The sequence below is a fragment of the Scyliorhinus torazame genome, chromosome 19 (genome assembly GCF_047496885.1).
Source record: "Scyliorhinus torazame isolate Kashiwa2021f chromosome 19, sScyTor2.1, whole genome shotgun sequence".
NCBI classification, from domain to species: Eukaryota; Metazoa; Chordata; class Chondrichthyes; order Carcharhiniformes; family Scyliorhinidae; genus Scyliorhinus; species Scyliorhinus torazame.
This window is the reverse complement of record NC_092725.1, coordinates 13366104-13392325: the sequence shown is the minus strand read 5'-3', so window position 1 is coordinate 13392325 and position 26222 is coordinate 13366104. Positions and strand designations below refer to the sequence as shown.

At 58.1% G+C, this 26222-nt stretch overlaps 1 protein-coding gene across 1 annotated transcript in view; it reads left to right on the top strand.

Moving 5' to 3' along the window:
- LOC140396627 (uncharacterized) overlaps positions 1-26222 on the top strand; it is a 368154-nt gene that overhangs the window by 30640 nt on the left and 311292 nt on the right. The window contains exons 2-3 of the mRNA XM_072485421.1: positions 12561-12620; positions 19348-19395. Coding sequence (XP_072341522.1) covers positions 12561-12620; positions 19348-19395 — 108 coding nt within the window. The remainder of the gene's footprint in view (positions 1-12560; positions 12621-19347; positions 19396-26222) is intronic.

Genomic DNA, 26222 nt, shown 5'->3' with positions numbered 1-26222 from the left:
ATGGACAGGGTGTGTGAGAGAGAGAGAGAGGATGAACAGAGTGTGTGTGTGAGAGAGAGAGAGGATGGACAGAGTGTGTGAGAGCGAGAGAGAGAGAAATGGACAGAGTATGAAAGAGAGAGAGAGGGAGGATGGACAGAGTGTGTGAGAGAGAGAGGGAGGATGAGCAGAGTGTGAAGGAGAGAGAGAGAGTGAGAGGATGGACAGAGTGTGAAGGAGAGAGAGAGAGAGAGAGAATGGACATAGTGTGTGAGAGAGTATGAGGGAGGATGGACAGAGTTTGTGTGAGAGAGAGATGGACCGAGTATGAATTAGAGAGAGAGAGAGGATGGGCAGAGTGTGTGTGAGAGAGAGGATGAACAGAGCATGTGAGAGAGAGAGAGAGGATGGACAGTGTGTGTGTGATAGAGAGAGAGAGAGAGGATGGACAGAGTGTGAAAGAGAGAGAGAGAGAGAGGATGGACAGAGTGTTTGTGTGTGAGAGAGAGGATGGACAGAGTGTGTGTGTGTGAGTGGGAGAGGATGGACAGAGTGTGAGAGAGGGAGAGAGAGAGGATGGACAGTGTGTGTGTGATAGAGAGAGAGAGAGGATGGACAGAGTGTGTGTGATAGAGAGAGAGAGAGGATGGACAGTGTGTGTGTGATAGAGAGAGAGAGAGGATGGACAGAGTGTTAAAGAGAGAGTGAGAGAGAGGATGGACAGAGTGTGTGTGTGTGTGAGAGAGAGAGGATGGACTGGGTGTGTGTGTGTGTGAGAGAGAGAGGATGGACTGGGTGTGTGTGTGTGTGAGAGAGAGAGGATGGACAGAGTGAGAGAGGGAGAGAAGATGAATGGTGTGAGGAGGAGAGGGGAAACGAGAATGGACGTAGAGAGAGAGGTTGATGCCAGGTTGTAGAAGTGGGAGAGAGAGACACAGATATGACTGGAATGATTGTGGAAACTCAGAGCGAACGGGAGATTGGTACAGCACACGTTCCTGCAACTTTAAGGGAGAGCGGGGACCCTCAGGAGAGTTAGTACCCATGTCCTGGGTAATCCGCTCCCTCCCCCACCGACACACAGCGGCAGCCGTGTGTCCCATCCACAAGATGCCCCCCCCCACCTCCCACCCCACCACCCCACACACACACACCATCCACACACCATCTCAGCCGCTCCTTCACTGCCGCTGGGTCAGAATTCCGGAACGCCCTCCCTAACAGCACGGTGGGTGTACCTACGCCACACGGGACTGCAGCGGCTCAAGATGGCGGCTCACCCACCACCTTCCTGAGGGGCAACTAGGGAGGCGGGCCTGTCCATGGACACTAACATCAAATAAACCCAACCCTGGGGAGGGCATGAGCCCCTCCCATGGGACAAATACAGGGACTGGGGGAGAGTGACAGAGGGAGAGGAGAGAGAGGGAGAGGAGAGTGAGGGAGAGGGACAGAGGGAGAGGGGAGAGAGGGAGAGGGACAGAGGGAGAGGAGAGAGAGGGAGAGGAGAGAGAGGGAGAGGAGAGGGAGGGAGAGGGACAGAGGGAGAGGAGAGAGAGGGAGAGGAGAGAGAGGGAGAGGGACAGAGGGAGAGGAGAGAGAGGGAGAGGAGAGAGAGGGAGAGGGCCAGAGGGAGAGGAGAGAGAGGGAGAGGGAGAGTGGGAGAGGAGAGAGAGGGAGGGGAGGGAGAGGGAGAGGAGAGAGAGGGAGAGGAGAGAGAGGGAGAGGGATAGAGGGAGAGGAGAGAGAGGGAGAGGAGAGAGAGGGAGAGGGCCAGATGGAGAGGAGAGAGAGGGAGAGTGGGAGAGGAGAGAGAGGGAGGGGAGGGAGAGGGACAGAGGGAGAGGAGAGAGAGGGAGAGGGACAGAGGGGGCCGGACAGAGGGGGAGAGATAGAGGGGGAGGGGCGAGAGGGAGTGGGAGTGAGGGAGACGGACAGAGGGAGAGGAGAGAGAGGGACAGAGGGAGAGGGACAGATGGACAGAGGGAGGGGGTCAGAGGGAGAGGAGAGAGAGGAGAGAGAGGGAGAGGGATATTGGGAGAGGAGAGAGAGGGAGAGGGACAGAGGGCGAGGGACAGAGTGAGAGGGACAGAGGGAGAGGAGAGAGAGGGAGAGGGACAGAGGGGGAGGGACAGAGGGAGAGGGACAGAGGGAGAGGGACAGAGGGAGAGGGGGAGAGAGGGAGAGGAGAGAGAGGGAGAGAGAGGGAGAGGGACAGAGGGAGAGGAGAGAGAGGGAGAGGGACAGAGGGAGAGGGACAGAGAGATGGAGAGGGACAGAGGGAGAGGGACAGAGGGAGAGGAGAGAGAGGGAGAGGAGAGTGAGGGAGAGGGACAGAGGGAGAGGGGAGAGAGGGAGAGGGACAGAGGGAGAGGAGAGAGAGGGAGAGGAGAGAGAGGGAGAGGAGAGGGAGGGAGAGGGACAGAGGGAGAGGAGAGAGAGGGAGAGGAGAGAGAGGGAGAGGGACAGAGGGAGAGGAGAGAGAGGGAGAGGAGAGAGAGGGAGAGGGCCAGAGGGAGAGGAGAGAGAGGGAGAGGGAGAGTGGGAGAGGAGAGAGAGGGAGGGGAGGGAGAGGGAGAGGAGAGAGAGGGAGAGGAGAGAGAGGGAGAGGGATAGAGGGAGAGGAGAGAGAGGGAGAGGAGAGAGAGGGAGAGGGCCAGATGGAGAGGAGAGAGAGGGAGAGTGGGAGAGGAGAGAGAGGGAGGGGAGGGAGAGGGACAGAGGGAGAGGAGAGAGAGGGAGAGGGACAGAGGGGGCCGGACAGAGGGGGAGAGATAGAGGGGGAGGGGCGAGAGGGAGTGGGAGTGAGGGAGACGGACAGAGGGAGAGGAGAGAGAGGGACAGAGGGAGAGGGACAGATGGACAGAGGGAGGGGGTCAGAGGGAGAGGAGAGAGAGGAGAGAGAGGGAGAGGGATATTGGGAGAGGAGAGAGAGGGAGAGGGACAGAGGGCGAGGGACAGAGTGAGAGGGACAGAGGGAGAGGAGAGAGAGGGAGAGGGACAGAGGGGGAGGGACAGAGGGAGAGGGACAGAGGGAGAGGGACAGAGGGAGAGGGGAGAGAGGGAGAGGAGAGAGAGGGAGAGAGAGGGAGAGGGACAGAGGGAGAGGAGAGAGAGGGAGAGGGACAGAGGGAGAGGGACAGAGAGATGGAGAGGGACAGAGGGAGAGGGACAGAGGGAGAGGAGAGAGAGGGAGAGGGACAGAGGGAGAGGAGAGAGAGGGAGAGGGACAGAGGGAGAGGGACAGAGGGAGAGGGACAGAGGGAGAGGAGAGAGAGGGAGAGGAGAGAGAGGGAGAGGGATAGAGGGAGAGGGACAGAGGGAGAGGGACAGAGGGAGAGGGACAGAGGGGGAGGGACAGAGGGAGAGGAGAGAGAGGGAGAGGAGAGAGAGGGAGAGGGACAGAGGGAGAGGAGAGAGAGGGAGAGGAGAGAGAGGGAGAGGAGAGAGAGGGAGAGGGACAGAGGGAGAGGGACAGAGGGAGAGGGACAGAGGGAGAGGGACCAAGGGGGAGGGACAGAGGGAGAGGAGAGAGAGGGAGAGGAGAGAGAGGGAGAGGGACAGAGGGAGAGGAGAGAGAGGGAGAGGAGAGAGAGGGAGAGGGACAGAGGGAGAGGGACAGAGGGAGAGGGACAGCGGGGGAGGGACAGAGGGAGAGGAGAGCGAGGGAGAGGAGAGAGAGGGAGAGGGACAGAGGGAGAGGGACAGAGGGAGAGGGACAGAGGGAGAGGGACAGAGGGAGAGGGACCAAGGGGGAGGGACAGAGGGAGAGGAGAGAGAGGGAGAGGAGAGAGAGGAAGAGGGACAGAGGAGAGAGAGGGAGAGGAGAGAGAGGGAGAGGGACAGAGGGAGATGGACAGAGGGAGAGGAGAGAGAGGGCGAGGGACAGAGGGAGAGGGATAGAGGGGGAGGAACAGAGGGAGAGGGACAGAGGGGGAGGGACAGAGGGAGAGGAGAGAGAGGGAGAGGAGAGAGAGGGAGAGGGACAGAGGGAGAGGGTCAGAGGGACAGAAGAGAGGAGAGAGAGGGAGAGGGACAGAGGGAGAGGGACAGAGGGAGAGGAGAGAGAGGGAGAGGGACAGAGGGACAGAGGGAGAGGAGTGAGAGGGAGAGGAGAGAGAGGGAGGGGAGGGAGAGGGACAGAGGGAGAGGGACAGAGGGAAAGGGGCAGAGGGGGAGAGGGACAGAGGGAGAGGGCCAGTGGGAGAGGAGAGAGAGGGAGAGGGACAGAGGGAGAGGAGAGAGAGGGAGAGGGATATTGGGAGAGAGGAGAGAGGGAAGGGACAGAGGGGGAGGGGCAGAGGGGAAGAGAGAGGGGGAGAGGGACAGAGGGGGAGAGGAGAGAGAGGGAGAGGGACAGAGGGAGAGAGCCAGTGGGATAGGAGAGAGAGGGAGAGGAGAGAGAGGGAGAGGGACAGAGAGAGGGAGAGGAGAGAGAGGGAGAGGAGAGAGAGGAAGAGGGACAGAGGGAGAGGGACAGAGGGAGAGGGACAGAGGGAGAGGGACAGAGTGGGAGGGACAGAGGGAGAGGGACAGAGGGAGAGGGACTGACGGAGAGGGACAGAGGGAGAGGGACAGAGGGGGAGGGACAGAGGGAGTGGAGAGAGAGGGAGAGGTGAGAGAGGGAGAGGGACAGAGGGAGAGGGACAGAAGGAGAGGAGAGAGAGGGCGAGGGACAGAGGGAGAGGGATAGAGGGGGAGGAACAGAGGGAGAGGGACAGAGGGGGCGAGACAGAGGGGGAGGGACAGAGGGAGAGGAGAGAGAGGGAGAGGGACAGAGGGAGAGGAGAGAGAGGGAGAGGGACAGAGGGACAGAGGGAGAGGAGTGAGAGTGAGAGGAGAGAGAGGGAGGGGAGGGAGAGGGACAGAGGGAGAGGGACAGAGGGAGAGGGGCAGAGGGGGAGAGGAACAGAGGGCGAGGGCCAGTGGGAGAGGAGAGAGAGGGAGAGGGTCAGAGGGAGAGGAGAGAGAGGGAGAGGGATATTGGTAGAGGAGAGAGAGGGAAGGGACAGAGGGGGAGGGGCAGAGGGGGAGGAGAGAGAGGGAGAGGGACAGAGGGAGAGAGCCAGTGGGATAGGAGAGAGAGGGAGTGGAGAGCGAGGGAGAGGGACAGAGAGAGGGAGAGGAGAGAGAGGGAGAGGAGAGAGAGGGACAGAGGGAGAGGGACAGAGGGGAGGGACAGAGGGAGAGGAGAGAGAGGGAGTGGGACAGAGGGAGGGGGACAGAGGGAGAGGGACAGAGGGAGAGGAGAGAGAGGGCGAGGGACCGAGGGAGAGGGACAGAGAGAGGGAGAGGAGAGAGAGGGAGAGGAGAGAGAGGGACAGAGGGAGAGGGACAGAGGGGAGGGACAGAGGGAGAGGAGAGAGAGGGAGTGGGACAGAGGGAGGGGGACAGAGGGAGAGGGACAGAGGGAGAGGAGAGAGAGGGCGAGGGACCGAGGGAGAGGGACAGAGGGGGAGGGACAGAGGGAGAGGAGAGAGAGGGCGAGGGACAGAGGGGGAGGAACAGAGGGGGAGGGACAGAGGGGGAGGGACAGAGGGGGAGGGACAGAGGGGGAGGGACAGAGGGGGAGGGACAGAGGGGGAGGGACAGAGGGTGAGGAGGGAGAGGGACGGAGGGAGAGGGACAGAGAGAGAGGGACAGAGAGGGAGAAGAGAGAGAGGGAGAGGGACAGAGGGGGAGGAGAGAGAGGGAGAGGAGAGAGAGGGGGAGGGACAGAGGGAGAGGGGCAGAGGGGGAGGAGAGAGAGGGAGGGGGACAGAGAGAGTGGAGAGAGAGGGAGAGGGACAGAGAGGGAGGGACAGAGGGAGAGGGACGGTGGGATAGAGGACAGACTGGAATGGGGGAGAGAGAGCGAGAGAAGGGAAAGTGAGTTCGATTAAGCGTCTGTCGCTAGTGGAATTGGACGAGCTGTTGGACCTTTGACCTGTATATGTTGGCGTAGGGCCCGGTTTGTGTGGGGAGATTGGGAGCCAATATAAACAGTTTGACAAGCCTCCGAAACACACTTGAGCATCTGATACATCCTTCCCAGTCCAGATCATTTCTTATTTTGGATCCAGATGTTGGTGATTAAGGACCACACCTTCATTTATACAGCACTAACCACTGGATCATTATTCTACAGGATCCACACATTGTCAATTATCTTGGAACTGGACCCTAAACACTAACCCGAGTCTCAACGCCCACCCCCAGGCACTAATCGGCAGAATTCTCTTTGTACGCAATAACAAGTTTGGTCTAACCGAGGGATACGGAGACCAGAACTGTCCACAGTGCTCCCAGTGTGGTCTAACTGAGGGATATGGAGACCAGAACTGTGCAGAGTGCCTCCAGTGTGGCCTAACTGAGGAATATAGAGACCAGAATTGTGCACAGGGCTCCCTGTCTGGTCTATCCGCGGGATATGGAGACCAGAACTGGGCACAGTGCTCCCAGTGTGGTCTAACTGAGGGATATGGAGACCAGAACTGTGCACAGTGCTCCCAGTGTGGTCTAACTGAGAGATATATAGACCAGAACTGTGCAGTGCTCCCAGTGTGGTCTAACCGAGGGATATGGAGACCAGAAGCGTGCACAGTGCTCCCAGTGTGGTCTAACTGAGGGATATGGAGACCAGAACTGTGCACAGTGCTCCCAGTGTGGTCTAACTGAGAGATATATAGACCAGAACTGTGCACAGTGCTCCCAGTGTGGTCTAACTGAGAGATATATAGACCAGAACTGAGCACAGTGCTCCCAGTGTGGTCTAACCGAGGGATATGGAGACCAGAAGCGTGCACAGTGCTCCCAGTGTGGTCTAACCGAGGGATATGGAGACCAGAACTGTACGCAGTGCTCCCAGTGTGGTCTAACTGAGGGTTATGGAGTCCTGAACTGTGTGCAGTGCTCCCAGTGTGGTCTAACTGAGGGATATGGAGACCAGAACTGTGCACAGTGCCCCCAGTGTGGTCTAACTGAGAGATATGGAGACCGGAACTGTACGCAGTGCTCCCAGTGTGGTCTAACTGAGGGATATGGAGACCAGAACTGGGCACAGTGCTCCCAGTGAGGTCTAACTGAGGGATATGGAGACCAGAACTGTACGCAGTGCTCCCAGTGTGGTCTAACTGAGGGATATGGAGACCAGGACTGTGCGCAGTGCTCCCAGTGTGGTCTAACTGAAGGATATGGAGGCCAGAACTGTACGCAGTGTTCCCAGTGTGGTCTAACTGAGGGATATGGAGACCAGAACTGTGCGCAGTGCTCCCAGTGCGGTCTAACTGAGGGATATGGAGACCAGGACTGTGCACAGTGCTCCCAGTGTGGTCTAACTGAAGGATATGGAGACCAGAACTGAGCACAGTGCTCCCAGTGTGGCCTAACTGAGGGATATAGAGACCAGAATTGTGCACAGGGCTCCCTGTCTGGTCTATCCGCGGGATATGGAGACCAGAACTGGGCACAGTGCTCCCAGTGTGGTCTAACTGAGGGATATGGAGACCAGAACTGTGCACAGTGCTCCCAGTGTGGTCTAACTGAGAGATATATAGACCAGAACTGTGCAGTGCTCCCAGTGTGGTCTAACCGAGGGATATGGAGACCAGAAGCGTGCACAGTGCTCCCAGTGTGGTCTAACTGAGGGATATGGAGACCAGAACGGAGCACAGTGCTCCCAGTGTGGTCTAACCGAGGGATATGGAGACCAGAAGCGTGCACAGTGCTCCCAGTGTGGTCTAACCGAGGGATATGGAGACCAGAACTGTACGCAGTGCTCCCAGTGTGGTCTAACTGAGGGTTATGGAGTCCTGAACTGTGTGCAGTGCTCCCAGTGTGGTCTAACTGAGGGATATGGAGACCAGAACTGTGCACAGTGCCCCCAGTGTGGTCTAACTGAGGGATATGGAGACCAGAACTGTACGCAGTGCTCCCAGTGTGGTCTAACTGAGGGATATGGAGACCAGAAGCGTGCACAGTGCTCCCAGTGAGGTCTAACTGAGGGATATGGAGACCAGAACTGTACGCAGTGCTCCCAGTGCGGTCTAACCGAGGGATATGGAGACCAGGACTGTGCGCAGTGCTCCCAGTGTGGTCTAACTGAGGGATATGGAGACCAGAACTGTACGCAGTGCTCCCAGTGTGGTCTAACTGAGGGATATGGAGACCAGGACTGTGCGCAGTGTTCCCAGTGTGGTCTAACTGAGGGATATGGAGACCAGAACTGTGCGCAGTGCTCCCAGTGCGGTCTAACTGAGGGATATGGAGAACAGGACTGTGCACAGTGCTCCCAGTGTGGTCTAACTGAGGGATATAGAGACCAGAACTGAGCACAGTGCTCCCAGTGTGATCTAACTGAGGGATATGGAGGCCAGAACTGTGCGCAGTGCTCCCAGTGTGGTCTAACCGATGGATATGGAGGCCAGAACTGTGCACAGTGCTCCCAGTGTGGTCTAACTGAAGGATATGGAGACCAGAACTGAGCACAGTGCTCCCAGTGTGATCTAACTGAGGGATATGGAGGCCAGAACTGTGCGCAGTGCTCCCAGTGTGGTCTAACCGATGGATATGGAGACCAGAACTGGCACAGTGCTCCCAGTGTGGTCTAACTGAGGGATATGGAGACCAGAACTGGGCACAGTGCTCCCAGTGTGGTCTAACTGAGGGATATGGAGACCAGAACTGTGCGCAGTGCTCCCAGTGTGGTCTAACTGAGGGATATGGAGACCAGAACTGGGCACAGTGCTCCCAGTGTGGTCCAACTGAGGGATACGGAGACCAGAACTGTGCAGAGTGCTCCCAGTGTGGTCTAACCGAGGGATATGGAGACCAGAACTGTGCGCAGTGCTCCCAGTGTGGTCTAACCGAGGGATATGGAGACCAGAACTGGGCAGAGTGCTCCCAGTAGGGTCTAACTGAGGGTTATGGAGTCCAGAACTGAGCACAGTGCTCCCAGTGTGGTCTAACTGAGGGATATGGAGACCAGAACTGTGCACAGTGCTCCCAGTGTGGTCTAACTGAAGGATATGGAGACCAGAACTGAGCACAGTGCTCCCAGTGTGGTCTAACTGAGGGATATGGAGACCAGGACTGTGCACAGTGCTCCCAGTGTGGTCTAACTGAAGGATATGGAGACCAGAACTGTGCACAATGCTCCCAGTGTGATCTAACTGAGGGATATGGAGGCCAGAACTGTGCGCAGTGCTCCCAGTGTGGTCTAACTGAGGGATATGGAGACCAGAACTGGGCACAGTGCTCCCAGTGTGGTCTAACTGAGGGATATGGAGACCAGAACTGTGCGCAGTGCTCCCAGTGTGGTCTAACTGAGGGATATGGAGACCAGAACTGGGCACAGTGCTCCCAGTGTGGTCCAACTGAGGGATATGGAGACCAGAACTGTGCACAGTGCTCCCAGTGTGGTCTAACCGAGGGATATGGAGACCAGAACTGTGCACAGTGCTCCCAGTGTGGTCTAACCGAGGGATATGGAGACCAGAACTGTGCAGAGTGCTCCCAGTGTGGTCTAACCGAGGGATATGGAGATCAGAACTGTGCAGAGTGCTCCCAGTGTGGTCTAACCGAGGGATATGGAGACCAGAACTGTGCACAATGCTCCCAGTGAGGTCTAACTGAGGGATATGGAGACCAGAACTGTATGCAGTGCTCCCAGTGTGGTCTAACTGAGGGATATGGAGACCAGAACTGTGCACAGTGCTCCCAGTGTGGTCTAACTGAGGGATATGGAGACCAGAACTGTGCGCAGTGCTCCCAGTGTGGACTAACTGAGGGATATGGAGACCAGAACTGTACACAGTGCTCCCAGTGTGGTCTAACTGACGGATATGGAGACCAGAACTGTGCGCAGTGCTCCCAGTGTGGTCTAACTGAGGGATATGGAGACCAGAACTGGGCAGAGTGCTCCCAGTAGGGTCTAACTGAGGGTTATGGAGTCCAGAACTGAGCACAGTGCTCCCAGTGTGGTCTAACTGAGGGATATGGAGACCAGAACTGTGCGCAGTGCTCCCAGTGTGGTCTAACTGAGGGATATGGAGACCAGAACTGGGCAGAGTGCTCCCAGTAGGGTCTAACTGAGGGTTATGGAGTCCAGAACTGAGCACAGTGCTCCCAGTGTGGTCTAACCGAGGGATATGGAGACCAGAACTGAGCACAGTGCTCCCAGTGTGGTCTAACCGAGGGATATGGAGACCAGAACTGTGCACAGTGCTCCCAGTGTGGTCTAACCAAGGGATATGGAGACCAGAACTGAGCACAGTGCTCCCAGTGTGGTCTAACCGAGGGATATGGAGACCAGAACTGTGCACAGTGCTCCCAGTGTGTTCTAACTGAGGGATATGGAGACCAGAACTGTGCACAGTGCTCCCAGTGTGGTCTAACCGAGGGATATGGAGACCAGAACTGTGCACAGTGCTCCCAGTGTGGTCTAACTGAGGGATATGGAGACCAGAACTGTGCACAGTGCTCCCAGTGTGGTCTAACTGAGGGATATGGAGACCAGAACTGTGCACAGTGCTCCCAGTGTGGTCTAACCGAGGGATATGGAGACCAGAACTGTGCACAGTGCTCCCAGTGTGGTCTAACGGAGGGATATGGAGACCAGAACTGTGCACAGTGCTCCCAGTGTAGTCTAACTGAGGTATATGGAGACCAGAACTGAGCACAGTGCTCCCAGTGTTGTCTAACTAAGGGTTATGGAGGCCAGAACTGTGCACAGGGCTCCCAGTGTGGTCTAACCGAAGGATATGGAGACCAGAACTGTGCACAGTGCTCCCAGTGTGGTCTAACTGAGGTATATGGAGACCAGAACTGAGCACAGTGCTCCCAGTGTGGTCTAACTAAGGGATATGGAGGCCAGAACTGTACAGAGTGCTCCCAGTGTAGTCTAACCGAGGGATATGGAGACCAGAACTGTGCAGAGTGCTCCCAGTGTGGTCGAACCGAGGGATATGGAGACCAGAACTGTGCAGAGTGCTCCCAGTGTGGTCTAACTGAGGGATATGGAGACCAGAACTGTGCAGAGTGCTCCCAGTGTGGTCTAACCGAGGGATATAGAGACCAGAACTGTGCACAGCGCTCCCAGTGTGGTCTAACCGAGGGATATGGAGACCAGAACTGTGCATAGTGCTCCCAGTGTGGTCTAACCGAAGGATATGGAGACCAGAACTGTGCACAGTGCTCCCAGTGTGGTCTAACTGAGGGATATGGAGACCAGAACTGTACACCGTGCTCCCAGTGTGGTCTAACCGAGGGATATGGAGACCAGAACTGTGCACAGTGCTCCCAGTGTGGTCTAACCGAAGGATATGGAGACCAGAACTGTGCACAGTGCTCCCAGTGTGGTCTAACTGAGGGATATGGAGACCAGAACTGTGCACCGTGCTCCCACTGTGGTCTAACTGAGGGATATGGAGACCAGAACTGTACACAGTGCTCCCAGTGTGGTCTAACCGAGGGATATGGAGACCAGAACTGTGCACCGTGCTCCCAGTGTGGTCTAACCGAGGGATATGGAGACCAGATATGGGCTGGGGAACAGGCGGGGAGGGGGCTGCCTCCAGGAAGAGGCACAGGGGTCACTGGGCAGTGGCAGGGTTCACTTGGCAGTCACAGGGGTCACTGGGCAGGCACAGAGGTCACTGGGCAGCGGCCGGGGTCACCTGGCAGAGGGCAGGGGTCACTGGGCAGCGGCAGGGGTCACTGGGCAGCGGCCGGGGTCACTGGGCAGATGGCAAGGGTCACTGGGCAGCGGCAGGGGTCACTGGGCAGTCACAGGGGTCACTTGGCAGTCACAGAGGTCACTGGGCAGCGGCCGGGGTCACTAGGCAGAGGGCAAAGGTCACTGGGCAGTGGCAGGGGTCACTGTGCTGTCACAGGGGTCACTGGGCAGCGGCAGGGGTCACTGGGCAGCGTCCGGGGTCACTGGGCAGCGGCCGGGGTCACTGGGCAGAGGGCAGGGGTCACTGGGCAGCGGCAGGGGTCACTGGGCAGTCACAGGGGTCACTGGGCCGTCACAGGGGTCACTGGGCAGCAGCAGAGTCACTGGGCAGTCACAGGGGTCACTGGGCAGCAGCAGGGTCACTGTGCAGTCACAGGGGTCACTTGGCAGTCACAGAGGTCACTGGGCAGCGGCCGGGGTCACTGGGCAGAGGGCAGGGGTCACTGGGCAGCGGCAGGGGTCACTGGGCAGTCACAGGGGTCACTGGGCAGTCTCAGGGGTCACTGGGCAGCAGCAGAGTCACTGGGCAGTCACAGGGGTCACTGGGCAGTCACAGGGGTCACTGGGCAGTCACAGGGGTCACTGGGCAGCAGCAGAGTCACTGGGCAGTCACAGGGGTCACTGGGCAGAGGGCAGGGGTCACTGGGCAGTCACAGGGGTCACTGGGCAGTCACAGGGGTCACTGGGCAGTGGGCAGGGGTCACTGGACAGTGGGCAGGGGTCACTGGGCAGAGGGCAGGGGTAACTGGGCAGAGGGCAGGGGTCACTGGGCAGTCACAGGGGTCACTGGGCAGGGAGGATCGGATTTCTGTTTTGCTTTGAATGTACAGTTGAATCTACTGACTCCTGTCCTCTTTCCACCCCGCAGGAGTGCCGCCCCGCGCCAACGGACGACTGGGTCAGGCGGTGCTGCCGGCTCTGATGCGCGGTAAGTGTTTATCATCGAATTGACAGTGCAGAAGGAGGCCATTCGGCCCATCGAGTCTGCACCGGCTCTTGGAAAGAGCACCCGATCCAAGCCCACACCCCCACCACCCAGCAACCCCACCCAACACTAAGGGCAATTTTGGACACTAATGGCAATTTATCATGGCCAATCCACCTAACCCGCACATCTTTGGACTGTGGGAGGAAACCGGAGCACCCGGAGGAAACCCACGCACACACGGGGAGGATGTGCAGACTCCGCACAGACAGTGACCCAAGCCGGGAATCGAACCTGGGACCCTGGAGCTGTGAAGCAATTGTGCTAACCACCGTGCTACCATGCTGCCGTTAGATTTGGGCAGTGACGTTAAGATTTACCGTGACGTTAAATTTATATCTGGTATGGCCATGATTGGGTGAGAGCAGCTGTTGTCACGGTCATTAGGAGCTTGAGTAACGATGTCCCAGTCTGCTCAATATCCAGGCTCGGGGCGGACAAGTGCCCGGCAATGACCATCTCCTCCAAGAGAGGATCTAACCACTGCCCCTTATTCAATGGCATTCCCATCGCTGAATCTCCCACAATCAACATCCTGGGGGTTCCCATTGATCAGAAACTGGACCCAGCCACACAAACACTGCGGCTCCCAGAGCAGGTCAGAGGCTGGGAATCCTGCGGAGAGTAACTCACCTCCTGACCCCCCCAAAGCCTGTCCACCATCTACAAGGACACAAGTCAGGAGTGTGATGGGACCCTCTCCAGTTGCCTGGATGGGTGCGGCTCCCAACAACACTCGAGAAGCTTGACACCATCCGGGACAAAGCAGCTCCCGCTCGATCGACACGCTGACCCCCGCCTTCCACACCCGCTCCCCACCCGCCCCACCGACGCACCGCGGCAGCCGTGTGTACCGCCTACAAGATGCACGGCAGACGCTCGCCGAGGCTCCTTCGACAGCACCTTCCAAACCCGCCACCTCTCCCACCCAGAGGGACAAGGGGCAGCAGAGGCACGGGGAACACCCACCGCCTGCAAGCTCCCCCTCCGAGCCGCCCCCCCCCCCCACCCACACCCCCACACCCCCCCCCCCCCCCACACACACACACACACACTCACACACACCCCATCCTGACTGGGAAATATATCGGCCGCTCCTTCACTGTCGCCGGGTCAGAATCCCGGAACTCCCTCCCTAACAGCACGGTGGGTGTACCTACACCCCGCGGGACTGCAGCGGCTCAAGATGGCGGCTCACCCACCACCTTCTCTTTTTTAAAAAAAATATATTTTTATTAAGGTTTTTTAACAACACAATTTTTTCCCCTTGCAAACAATCACCCCCCCCACCCCCCCCCCCCCCCCGCCCCCGTAACAAAATAACGCAAATTCTCCCTGAGCAAGACATATACATGGCAAGATGGTATATTTACATAGCTTTATACACTGGCTCTTGGCCGCGCGTACCGTTCCCCCCCACCCTCCATGCTATCTCCCGCTCGTCCATCCCCTCAAACAATCTCTCGTTCCCCCCCCCTCCTTCCCCCCCGCCCCCCCCCCCCCCCCGGGTTGCTGCTGCTGCTGCTGACTGAACTTCCTCTAACGCTCCGCGAGATAGTCTAGGAACGGTTGCCACCGCCTGTAGAACCCCTGCACAGACCCTCTCAAGGCAAACGTAATCCTCTCCAACTTTATGAACCCAGCCATATCATTTATCCAGGCCTCCAGGCTGGGGGGCTTCGCCTCCTTCCACATTAGCAAGATCCTTCGCCGGGCTACTAGGGACGCAAAGGCCAGAATTCCGGCCTCTTTCCCCTCCTGCACTCCCGGTTCGTCCACTACTCCAAATATTGCTAGCCCCCCAGCTTGGCTTGACCCGGACTTTCACCACCTGAGATATTGCTCCCGCCACTCCTCTCCAGAACCCCTTCAGTGCCGGGCATGACCAAAACATATGGACATGGTTCGCCGGGCTCCCTGAGCACCTTCCACATCTGTCCTCTACTCCAAAGAACCTACTCAGCCTCGCCCTCGTCAAATGCGCTCTGTGAACCACCTTAAATTGTATCAGGCTGAGCCTGGCACACGAGGAGGAGGAATTAACCCTACCTAGGGCATCAGCCCATAGCCCCTCCTCAATCTCCTCCCCCAGCTCCTCCTCCCATTTACCCTTCAACTCTTCTACCAGCGTTTCCCCCTCTTCTTTCAACTCCTGGTATATTTCCGACACCTTGCCCTCCCCGACCCATGCCCCCGAGATCACCCTATCTTGAACTTCTTGTGCCGGGAGCAACGGGAATTCCCCCACCTGTCGCCTCACAAAAGCCCTCACCTGCATATATCTAAATGCGTTTCCCGGGGGTAACTCAAATTTCTCCTCCAGTGCCCCTAGGCTCGCAAACGTCCCGTCAATGAACAGGTCCCCCATTCTTCCAATCCCCGCCCGATGCCAGCCTTGGAACCCCCCGTCCATCTTCCCCGGGACAAACCGGTGGTTACCTCTGATTGGGGACCACACCGATGCTCCCATTGCACCCCGGTGCCGTCTCCACTGGCCCCAGATCCTTAGCGTTGCCGCCACCACCGGGCTTGTGGTGTGTTTTGTCGGCGAGAGCGGCAGCGGTGCCGTCACCAACGCCCCCAAGCTCGTTCCTTTACAGGACGCCATCTCCATCCTCTTCCATGCCACCCCCTCTCCCTCCATGACCCACTTGCAGATCATCGCCACGTTTGCTGCCCAGTAGTAACTCTCTAGGTTTGACAAAGCCAACCCTCCTCGGTCCCTATTGCGTTCCAAGAACCCTCTCCTAACCCTTGGGGTCTTATTTGCCCACATATACCCCATAATACTCCTACCTACTTTCTTGAAAAAGCCCTTGGTGATCACGATGGGAAGGCACTGAAACACGAACAAAAACCTCGGAAGGACCACCATTTTGACCGACTGCACCCTACCCGCCAACGAGAGCGGTAACATGTCCCATCTTTTAAAATCCTCCTCCATTTGTTCCACCAACCTAGTCAAATTCAGTTTACGTAGGGCCCACCAACTCCTGGCTAGCTGGATCCCCAGATACCGAAAACTCCTCTCCGTCCTCCTCAGCGGCAGGTCCCCTATCCCTCTTTCTTGGTCCCCTGCCTGTAATACAAAGAGCTCACTCTTCTCTACATTAAGCTTGTAGCCCGAGAACTCTCCAAACTCCTTCAGAGTCTGCATGACCTTCACCATCCCCTCCATTGGGTCCGCCCCGTATAGCAGCAGGTCATCCGCGTATAGCGATACTCTATGCTCCTCTCCCCCACGGACTATCCCCCTCCATTTATTGGACTCCCTCAGTGATATGGCCATGGGTTCGATCGCCAATGCAAACAACAGGGGGACAGGGGGCACCCCTGCCTCGTCCCTCGGTACAGTCGAAAGTACTCCGACCTCCGCCGGTTCGTCACTACACTCGCCACCGGGGCGCTGTAAAGGAGCTTAACCCATCTAATAAACCCTCCCCCGAACCCAAACCTGCGCAATACCTCCCAGAGGTACTCCCACCCTACTCGGTCAAAGGCCTTCTCCGCGTCCATAGCTGCCACTATCTCCGCCTCTCCCTCCTCCGATGGCATCATTATCACGTTCAAGAGCCGCCGCACATTGGTATTTAACTGCCTGCCCTTTACCAATCCCGTCTGGTCCTCATGAATCACCCCCGGGACACAGTCCTCAATCCTCGTGGCCAGCACTTTTGCCAATAACTTAGCGTCCACATTAAGGAGCGAGATCGGCCTGTACGGTCCACGTTGCAGTGGGTCCTTGTCCCGCTTTAGGATCAAAGAAATTGTCGCTTCCGACATTGTCTGGGGCAGGGTCTCCTCCTCTCTTGCCTCGTTAAAGGTCCTCACTAGTAGCGGGGCCAGCGGGTCCACAGATTTTCTATAGAACTCCACCGGGAACCCGTCCGGCCCCGGGGCCTTCCCCGCCTGCATGCTCCCCAAACCCTTACTCAACTCCTCCAACCCAATTGGTGCCCCCAAACCAACTGCCTCCTGCTCCTCCACCCTCGGGAACCCCAGCTGGTCCAGGAATCGCCTCATCTCTTCACCCCCCCCCCCCCCCGGGGGGGGGCTGGGACCTGTACAGCTCTTCATAGAAGGCCTTGAATACCTTATTTATTTTCGTGGCACTTCGAACCGTGGCTCCCCTTCCATCTTTGATTCCCCCATCTCCCTCGCTGCCGCCCTCTTACGGAGCTGGTGTGCCAGCATCCGACTAGCCTTTTCCCCGTACTCGTAGGTCGCCCCTTGCGCCTTCCTCCATTGTGCCTCCGCCTTGCCCGTGGTCAGTAGGTCAAACTCCGTCTGGAGCCGTCGCCTTTCCCCAAGTAATCTTTCCTCCGGGGCCTCTGCGTATCTCCTGTCCACTCTCAAAATCTCCCCCACTAGCCTCTCCCTTTCCATTCCCTCTATCTTCTCCCTATGAGCCCTAATGGAGATCAGTTCTCCCCTGACCACCGCCTTCAACCCCTCCCATACCACCCCCACCCGCACCTCCCCGTTGTCGTTGGCCTCCAAGTACCTTTCGATACACCCCCTCACCTTCCCACACACCACCTCATCCGCCAGCAGTCACACATCCAGCCGCCACAGCGGGCGTTGGTCCCTCTCCTCTCCCAGCTCCAGTTCCACCTGGTGCGGGGCATCGTCCGAAACGGCTATGGCCGAATACTCTGTCCCCTCCACCCTAGGGATGAGCGCCCTACCCAGAACAAAGAAATCTATCCGGGAGTAAACCTTATGTACGTGGGAGAAAAAAGAAAATTCCCTGGCCTGCGGCCTTGCAAACCGCCATGGGTCCACTCCCCCCATCTGATCCATAAACCCCCTGAGCACCTTGGCCACCGCCGGCCTCTTTCCAGTCCTTGATTTGGAGCGGTCCAGTGCTGGATCCAACACTGTATTGAAGTCCCTCCCATTATCAGTCCTCCTACCTCCAGGTCCGGAATGCGCCCCAACATGCGCTTCATGAATCCAGCATCATCCCAGTTCGGGGCGTATACGTTTACCAACACCACCCACGTCCCTTGCAGCCTACCACTCACCATCACATATCTCCCTCCATTATCCGCTACGATAGTCTTGGCCTCAAATGACACACGCTTTCCCACCAGAATTGCCACCCCTCTATTTTTCGCATCCAGTCCCGAGTGAAATACCTGTCCTACCCATCCCTTTCTTAACCTGACCTGGTCCGCCACCTTCAGGTGTGTCTCTTGGAGCATGGCCACGTCTGCCTTCAGTCCCTTCAAGTGCGCGAACACTCGAGCCCTCTTCACCGGCCCATTCAGGCCCCTCACGTTCCACGTTATCAGCCGGATTGGGGGGACTCTCACACCCCACCCCCCCCCCCCGTGTGGGAATCTCCCAATCAATGTACATTCCTTCATTCCCCTTCCTGCCTTTCTTGCCGCGCGCGGGGGAAAGAAAACCCCGCGCTTTCCAAAGCCTGCCCCGCCCCCCCCATGGCGCTGCTCCTGTCGTGGCCTTGTCCCTCTCCCCCAGCCCATATAGCATTTCCTGCGCGTGGTTGACCCCCTATGTACAACAATCATCATACTTCACCCCTCAAACACCCCCCTCCCACACAAACCCTCAATTAGAGTCCAATTTTTCAGTTAGTATAAAGGTCCACGCCTCTTTGGGCGTTTCGAAGTAGTGGTGTTGGCCATTATGTGTAACCCACAGTCGCGCTGGCTGCAACATTCCAAATGTCACCCCTTTCCGATGCAGCACCGCTTTGGCCCGGTTGAAACCCGCTCTCCGCTTAGCGACCTCCGCGCTCCAGCCCGGGTATATTCTGATCTCCGCATTGTCCCGCTTGCTGCTCCGCTCCTTCTTGGCCCATTTCAGGACCCTCTCTCTGTCCGCAAACCGGTGAAATCTCGCCACCATCGCCCTTGGCGGCTCATTTGCCTTGGGCTTCCTCGCTAGCACTCGGTGCGCCCCATCCAGCTCCAGCCATCCCGGGCGGGCCCCTGCGCCCATCAGCGTCCCGATCATCGTGCCCGCATATGCCGCAGCATCGGCCCCCTCCACTCCTTCTGGGAGACCCAGGATCCTCAAATTGTTTCTCCTCGACCTGTTCTCCAGGTCCTCGAGTCTTCCCGCCCACGTCCTGTGCAGCGCCTCGTGCCGCTCCACTCTCTCCGCCAGGCCCACGAGCCCGTCGCCGTTCTCACTCACTTTTTCCTGGATCTCCTGGATCTTCACCTCTTGGGCTTTCTGGGTCGCTCCAAGTCTTTCCACCATTGCCAGTATAGGCGCCACCATCTCCTTACGCAGCTCCTCGAAGCAGCCCTTGATGAACTCTTTCACCTCCTCTCTGTCCGTGGGCGCCGCCATTTTGTTTTTTTTCCCTTTCTCCTCCCGCTGCTCCAGGGCCGCTGTCCTCGTCGTTTCGCAGCGGGTCCGGTCCAGGCAGGTCTGTCGGGGACCTTTCTCCTTCCTTCCCCGCGGGTTGGTTATTTAAAAAGTGCCGTTGGGGCTCCGTGAGCGGGCCCGAAAGCCCGCTTTAGCGGGAGCTGCCGAATCGCGCGGCTTAGCTCCGCATCGCCGCGACCCGGAAGTCCACAGTCGTCTTCTCGAGGGGCAATTAGGGAGGGGGAACAACTGGTCCTGGACAGTGATGCACAATTGCCAGGAAGTAATGGCAAAAATATAAACAGATTCCTCTCCCTTTCCGTAGGAGCTGGGCCTCAACCAGGCAGAGCAGTAGGACCGATGGCTTCCAAAGGTAAGATCGGACATGGGAGGGGATTAAATGGGGGGGTAGAGTCAGTGATAGGGGAGAGTGTACATGGGGGTGTGGGAGGGGAGTGAATGGGGGGTAGAGTCAGTGATAGGGGAGAGTGTACATGGGGGTGTGGGGGGGAGTGAATGGGGGGGTAGAGTCAGTGATAGGGGAGAGTGTACATGGGGGTGTGGGGGGGGAGTGAATGGGGGGTAGAGTCAGTGATAGGGGAGAGTATACATGGGGGTGTGGGAGGGGAGTGAATGGGGGGTAGAGTCAGTGATAGGGGAGAGTGTACATGGGGGTGTGGGAGGGGAGTGAATGGGGGGTAGAGTCAGTGATTGGGGAGAGTATACATGGGGGTGTGGGAGGGGAGTGATTGGGGGGGAGAGTCAGTGATAGGGGAGAGTGTACATGGGGGTGTGGGGGGGGGGAGTGAATGGGGGGGGAGAGTCAGTGATAGGGGAGAGTGTACATGGGGGTGTGGGGGGGGGAGTGAATGGGGGGTAGAGTCAGTGATAGGGGAGAGTGTACATGGGGGTGTGGGAGGGGAGTGGGTGTGGGGTAGAGTCAGTGATAGGGGAGAGTGTACATGGGGGTGTGGGAGGGGAGTGAATGGGGGGGTAGAGTCAGTGATAGGGGAGAGTGTACATGGGGGTGTGGGGGGGAGTGAATGGGGGGGTAGAGTCAGTGAGAGGGGAGAGTGTACATGGGGGTGTGGGAGGGGAGTGAATGGGGGGTAGAGTCAGTGATGGGGGAGAGTGTACATGGGGGTGTGGGGGGGAGTGAATGGGCGGTAGAGTCAATGATAGGGGAGAGTGTACATGGGGGTGTGGGAGGGGATTAAATGGGGGGTAGAGTCAGTGATGGGGGAGAGTGTACATGGGGGTGTGGGAGGGGACTGAATGGGGGGTAGAGTCTAGAGTCAGTGATAGGGGAGAGTGTACATGGGGGTGTGGGAGGGGAGTGAATGGGGGGTCGAGTCAGTGATAGGGGAGAGTGTACATGGGGGTGTGGGAGGGGAGTGAATGGGGGGTAGAGTCAGTGATAGGGGAGAGTGTACATGGGGGTGTGGGGGGGAGTGAATGGGGGGTAGAGTCAATGATAGGGGAGAGTGTACCTGTGGGTGTCGGAGGGGAGTGAATGGGGGGGTAGAGTCAGTGATAGGGGAGAGTGTACATGGGGGTGTGGGAGGGGAGTGAATGGGGGGTAGAGTCAGTGATAGGGGAGAGTGTACATGGGGGTGTGGGAGGGGAGTGAATGGGGGGTAGAGTCAGTGATAGGGGAGAGTGTACATAGGGGTGTGGGAGGGGAGTGAATGGGGGTAGAGTCAGTGATAGGGGAGAGTGTACATGGGGGTGTGGGGGGGAGTGAATGGGGGGGGTAGAATCAGTGATAGGGGAGAGTGTACATGGGCGTGTGGGAGGGGAGTGAATGGGGGGGTAGAGTCAGTGATAGGGGAGAGTGTACATGGGGGTGTGGGAAGGGAGTAAATGGGGGTAGAGTCAGTGATAGGGGAGAGTGTACATGGGGGGTGTGGGGGGGGAGTGAATGGGGGGGGTAGAATCAGTGATAGGGGAGAGTGTACATGGGCGTGTGGGAGGGGAGTGAATGGGGGGGTACAGTCAGTGATAGGGGAGAGTGTACATGGGGGTGTGGGAGGGGAGTGAATGGGGGGGGTAGAGTCAATGATAGGGGAGAGGGTACATGGGGAATGTGGGAGGGGAGTGAATGGGGGGTAGAGTCAATGATAGGGGAGAGTGTACATGGGGAATGTGGGAGGGGAGTGAATGGGTGGGTAGAGTCAGTGATAGGGGAGAGTGTACATGGGGAGAGTGTACATGGGGGGGTGGGGGAGTGAATGGGGGGGTAGAGTCAGTGATAGGGGAGAGTGTACATGGGGGTGTGGGAGGGGAGTGAATGGGGGGGTAGAGTCAGTGATAGGGGAGAGTGTACATGGGTGTGTGGGGGGGAGTGAATGGGGAGTATAGTCAGTGATAGGGGAGAGTGTACATGGGGGTGTGGGAGGGGAGTGAATGCGGGGTAGAGTCAGTGATAGGGGAGAGTGTACATGGGGGTGTGGGAGGGGAGTGAATGGGGGGGTAGAGTCAATGATAGGGGAGAGTGTACATGGGGGTGTGGGAGGGGAGTGAATGGGGGGTAGAGTCAGTGATAGGGGAGAGTGTACATGGGGGTGTGGGAGGGGAGTGAATGGGGGGTAGAGTCAGTGATGGGGGAGAGTGTACATGGGGGTGTGGAGGGGGAGTGAATGGGAGGGTAGAGTCAGTGATAGGGGAGAGGGTACATGGGGGTGTGGGAGGGGAGTGAATGGGGGGGTAGAGTCAGTGATGGGGGAGAGTGTACATGGGGGTGTGGGGGGGGAGTGAATGGGGGGGTTGAGTCAGTGATAGGGGAGAGTGTACATGGGGGTGTGGGAGGGGACTGAATGGGGGGTAGAGTCTAGAGTCAGTGATAGGGGAGAGTGTACATGGGGGTGTGGGAGGGGAGTGAATGGGGGGTAGAGTCAGTGATAGGGGAGAGTGTACATGGGGGTGTGGGAGGGGAGTGAATGGGGGGTAGAGTCAGTGATTGGGGAGAGTGTTCATGGGGGTGTGGGAGGGGAGTGAATGGGGGCTAGAGTCAGTGATAGGGGAGAGTGAACATGGGGGTGTGGGAGAGGAGTGAATGGGGGGTAGAGTCAGTGATAGGGGAGAGTGTACATGGGGGTGTGGGGGGGAGCGAATGGGCGATAGAGTCAATGATAGGGGAGAGAGTACATGGGGGTGTGGGAGGGGAGTGAATGGGGGGTATAGTCAGTGATAGGGGAGAGTGTACATGGGGGTGTGGGGGGGAGTGAATGGGGGGGGTAGAGTCAGTGATAGGGGAGAGTGTACATGGGCGTGTGGGAGGGGAGTGAATGGGGGGGTAGAGTCAGTGATAGGGGAGAGTGTACATGGGGGTGTGGGAGGGGAGTGAATGGGGGGGGGTAGAGTCAATGATAGGGAGAGGGTACATGGGGAATGTGGGAGGGGAGTGAATGGGGGGTAGACTCAATGATAGGGGAGAGTGTACATGGGGGTGTGGGAGGGGATTAAATGGGGGGGTAGAGTCAGTGATGGGGGAGAGTGTACATGGGGGTGTGGGAGGGGACTGAATGGGGGGTAGAGTCTAGAGTCAGTGATAGGGGAGAGTGTACATGGGGGTGTGGGAGGGGAGTGAATGGGGGGTAGAGTCAGTGATAGGGGAGAGTGTACATGGGGGTGTGGGAGGGGAGTGAATGGGGGGTAGAGTCAGTGATAGGGGAGAGTGTACATGGGGGTGTGGGGGGGAGTGAATGGGGGGTAGAGTCAGTGATAGGGGAGAGTGTACAAGGGGAGAGTGTACATGGGGGTGCCGGAGGGGAGTGAATGGGGAGCTAGAGTCAGTGATAGGGGAGAGTGTACATGGGGGTGTGGGGGGGGGGGAGCGAATGGGGGGTAGAGTCAATGATAGGGGAGAGTGTACATGGGGGTGTGGGAGGGGAGTGAATGGGGGGGTAGAGTCAGTGATAGGGGAGAGAGTACATGGGGGTGTGGGAGGGGAGTGAATGGGGGGTAGAGTCAGTGATAGGGGAGAGTGTACATGGGGGTGTGGGAGGGGAGTGAATGGGGGGTAGAGTCAGTGATAGGGGAGAGTGTACATGGGGGTGTGGGAGGGGAGTGAATGGGGGTAGAGTCAGTGATAGGGGAGAGTGTACATGGGGGTGTGGGGGGGAGTGAATGGGGGGTAGAGTCAGTGATAGGGGAGAGTGTACATGGGGGTGTGGGAGGGGAGTGAATGGGGGGGGTAGAGTCAATGATAGGGGAGAGGGTACATGGGGAATGTGGGAGGGGAGTGAATGGGGGGTAGAGTCAGTGATAGGGGAGAGTGTACATGGGGGTGTGGGGGGGAGTGAATGGGGGGTAGAGTCAGTGATAGGGGAGAGTGTACATGGGGGTGTGGGAGGGGAGTGAATGGGGGGGGTAGAGTCAGTGATAGGGGAGAGTGTACATGGGGAGAGTGTACATGGGGGGTGGGGGAGTGAATGGGGGGGTAGAGTCAGTGATAGGGGAGAGTGTACATGGGGGTGTGGGAGGGGAGTGAATGGGGGGGTAGAGTCAGTGATAGGGGAGAGTGTACATGGGTGTGTGGGGGGGGAGTGAATGGGGGGTAGAGTCAGTGATCGGGGAGAGTGTACATGGCGGTGTGGGGGGGAGTGAATGGGGGGTAGAGTCAGTGATAGTGGAGAGTGCACATGGGGATGTGGAGGGGGAGTGAATGGGGGGTAGAGTCAGTGATAGGGGAGAGTGTACATGGGGGTGTGGGAGGGGAGTGAATGGGGGGTAGAGTCAGTGATGGGGGAGAGTGTACATGGCGGTGTGGGGGGGAGTGAATGGGGGGTAGAGTCAGTGATAGGGGAGAGTGTACATGGGGGTGTGGGAGGGGAGTGAATGGGGGGTAGAGTCAGTGATGGGGGAGAGTGTACATGGGGGTGTGGAGGGGGAGTGAATGGGAGGGTAGAGTCAGTGATAGGGGAGAGGGTACATGGGGGTGTGGGAGGGGAGTGAATGGGGGGGGTAGAGTCAGTGATGGGGGAGAGTGTACATGGGGGTGTGGGGGGGGAGTGAATGGGGGGGTAGAGTCAGTGATAGGGGAGAGTGTACATTGGGATGTGGGAGGCGAGTGAATGGGGGGTAGAGTCAGTGATAGGGGAGAGTGTACATGGGGGTGTGGGAGGGGAGTGAATGGGGGGTAGAGTCAGTGATGGGGGAGAGTGTACATGGGGGTGTGGAGGGGGAGTGAATGGGGGGTAGGGTCAGTGATAGGGGAGAGTGTACATGGGGGTGTGGGAGGGGAGTGAATGGGGGGTAGAGTCAGTGATAGGGGGAGAGTGAACATGGGGGTGCCGGAGGGGAGTGAATGGGGAGGTAGAGTCAGTGATAGGGGAGAGTGTACATGGGGGTGTGGGGGGGGGAGCGAATGGGGGGTAGAGTCAATGATAGGGGAGAGTGTACATGGGGGTGTGGGAGGGGAGTGAATGGGGGGGTAGAGTCAGTGATAGGGGAGAGAGTACATGGGGGTGTGGGAGGGGAGTGAATGGGGGGTAGAGTCAGTGATAGGGGAGAGTGTACATGGGGGTGTGGGAGGGGAGTGAATGGGGGGTAGAGTCAGTGATAGGGGAGAGTGTACATGGGGGTGTGGGGGGGAGTGAATGGTGGGTAGAGTCAGTGATGGGGGAGAGTGTACATGGGGGTGTGAGGGGAGTGAATGGGGGGTAGAGTCAGTGATTGGGGAGAGTGTACATGGGGGTGTGGAGGGGGAGTGAATGGGAGGGTAGAGTCAGTGATAGGGGAGAGGGTACATGGGGGTGTGGGAGGGGAGTGAATGGGGGGGTAGAGTCAGTGATGGGGGAGAGTGTACATGGGGGTGTGGGGGGGGAGTGAATGGGGGGGTTGAGTCAGTGATAGGGGAGAGTGTACATGGGGGTGTGGGAGGGGACTGAATGGGGGGTAGAGTCTAGAGTCAGTGATAGGGGAGAGTGTACATGGGGGTGTGGGAGGGGAGTGAATGGGGGGTAGAGTCAGTGATAGGGGAGAGTGTACATGGGGGTGTGGGAGGGGAGTGAATGGGGGGTAGAGTCAGTGATTGGGGAGAGTGTTCATGGGGGTGTGGGAGGGGAGTGAATGGGGGCTAGAGTCAGTGATAGGGGAGAGTGAACATGGGGGTGTGGGAGAGGAGTGAATGGGGGGTAGAGTCAGTGATAGGGGAGAGTGTACATGGGGGTGTGGGGGGGAGCGAATGGGCGATAGAGTCAATGATAGGGGAGAGAGTACATGGGGGTGTGGGAGGGGAGTGAATGGGGGGTATAGTCAGTGATAGGGGAGAGTGTACATGGGGGTGTGGGGGGGAGTGAATGGGGGGGGTAGAGTCAGTGATAGGGGAGAGTGTACATGGGCGTGTGGGAGGGGAGTGAATGGGGGGGTAGAGTCAGTGATAGGGGAGAGTGTACATGGGGGTGTGGGAGGGGAGTGAATGGGGGGGGTAGAGTCAATGATAGGGGAGAGGGTACATGGGGAATGTGGGAGGGGAGTGAATGGGGGGTAGACTCAATGATAGGGGAGAGTGTACATGGGGGTGTGGGAGGGGATTAAATGGGGGGGTAGAGTCAGTGATGGGGGAGAGTGTACATGGGGGTGTGGGAGGGGACTGAATGGGGGGTAGAGTCTAGAGTCAGTGATAGGGGAGAGTGTACATGGGGGTGTGGGAGGGGAGTGAATGGGGGGTAGAGTCAGTGATAGGGGAGAGTGTACATGGGGGTGTGGGAGGGGAGTGAATGGGGGGTAGAGTCAGTGATAGGGGAGAGTGTACATGGGGGTGTGGGGGGGAGTGAATGGGGGGTAGAGTCAGTGATAGGGGAGAGTGTACAAGGGGAGAGTGTACATGGGGGTGCCGGAGGGGAGTGAATGGGGAGCTAGAGTCAGTGATAGGGGAGAGTGTACATGGGGGTGTGGGGGGGGGAGCGAATGGGGGGTAGAGTCAATGATAGGGGAGAGTGTACATGGGGGTGTGGGAGGGGAGTGAATGGGGGGGTAGAGTCAGTGATAGGGGAGAGAGTACATGGGGGTGTGGGAGGGGAGTGAATGGGGGGTAGAGTCAGTGATAGGGGAGAGTGTACATGGGGGTGTGGGAGGGGAGTGAATGGGGGTAGAGTCAGTGATAGGGGAGAGTGTACATGGGGGTGTGGGAGGGGAGTGAATGGGGGTAGAGTCAGTGATAGGGGAGAGTGTACATGGGGGTGTGGGGGGGAGTGA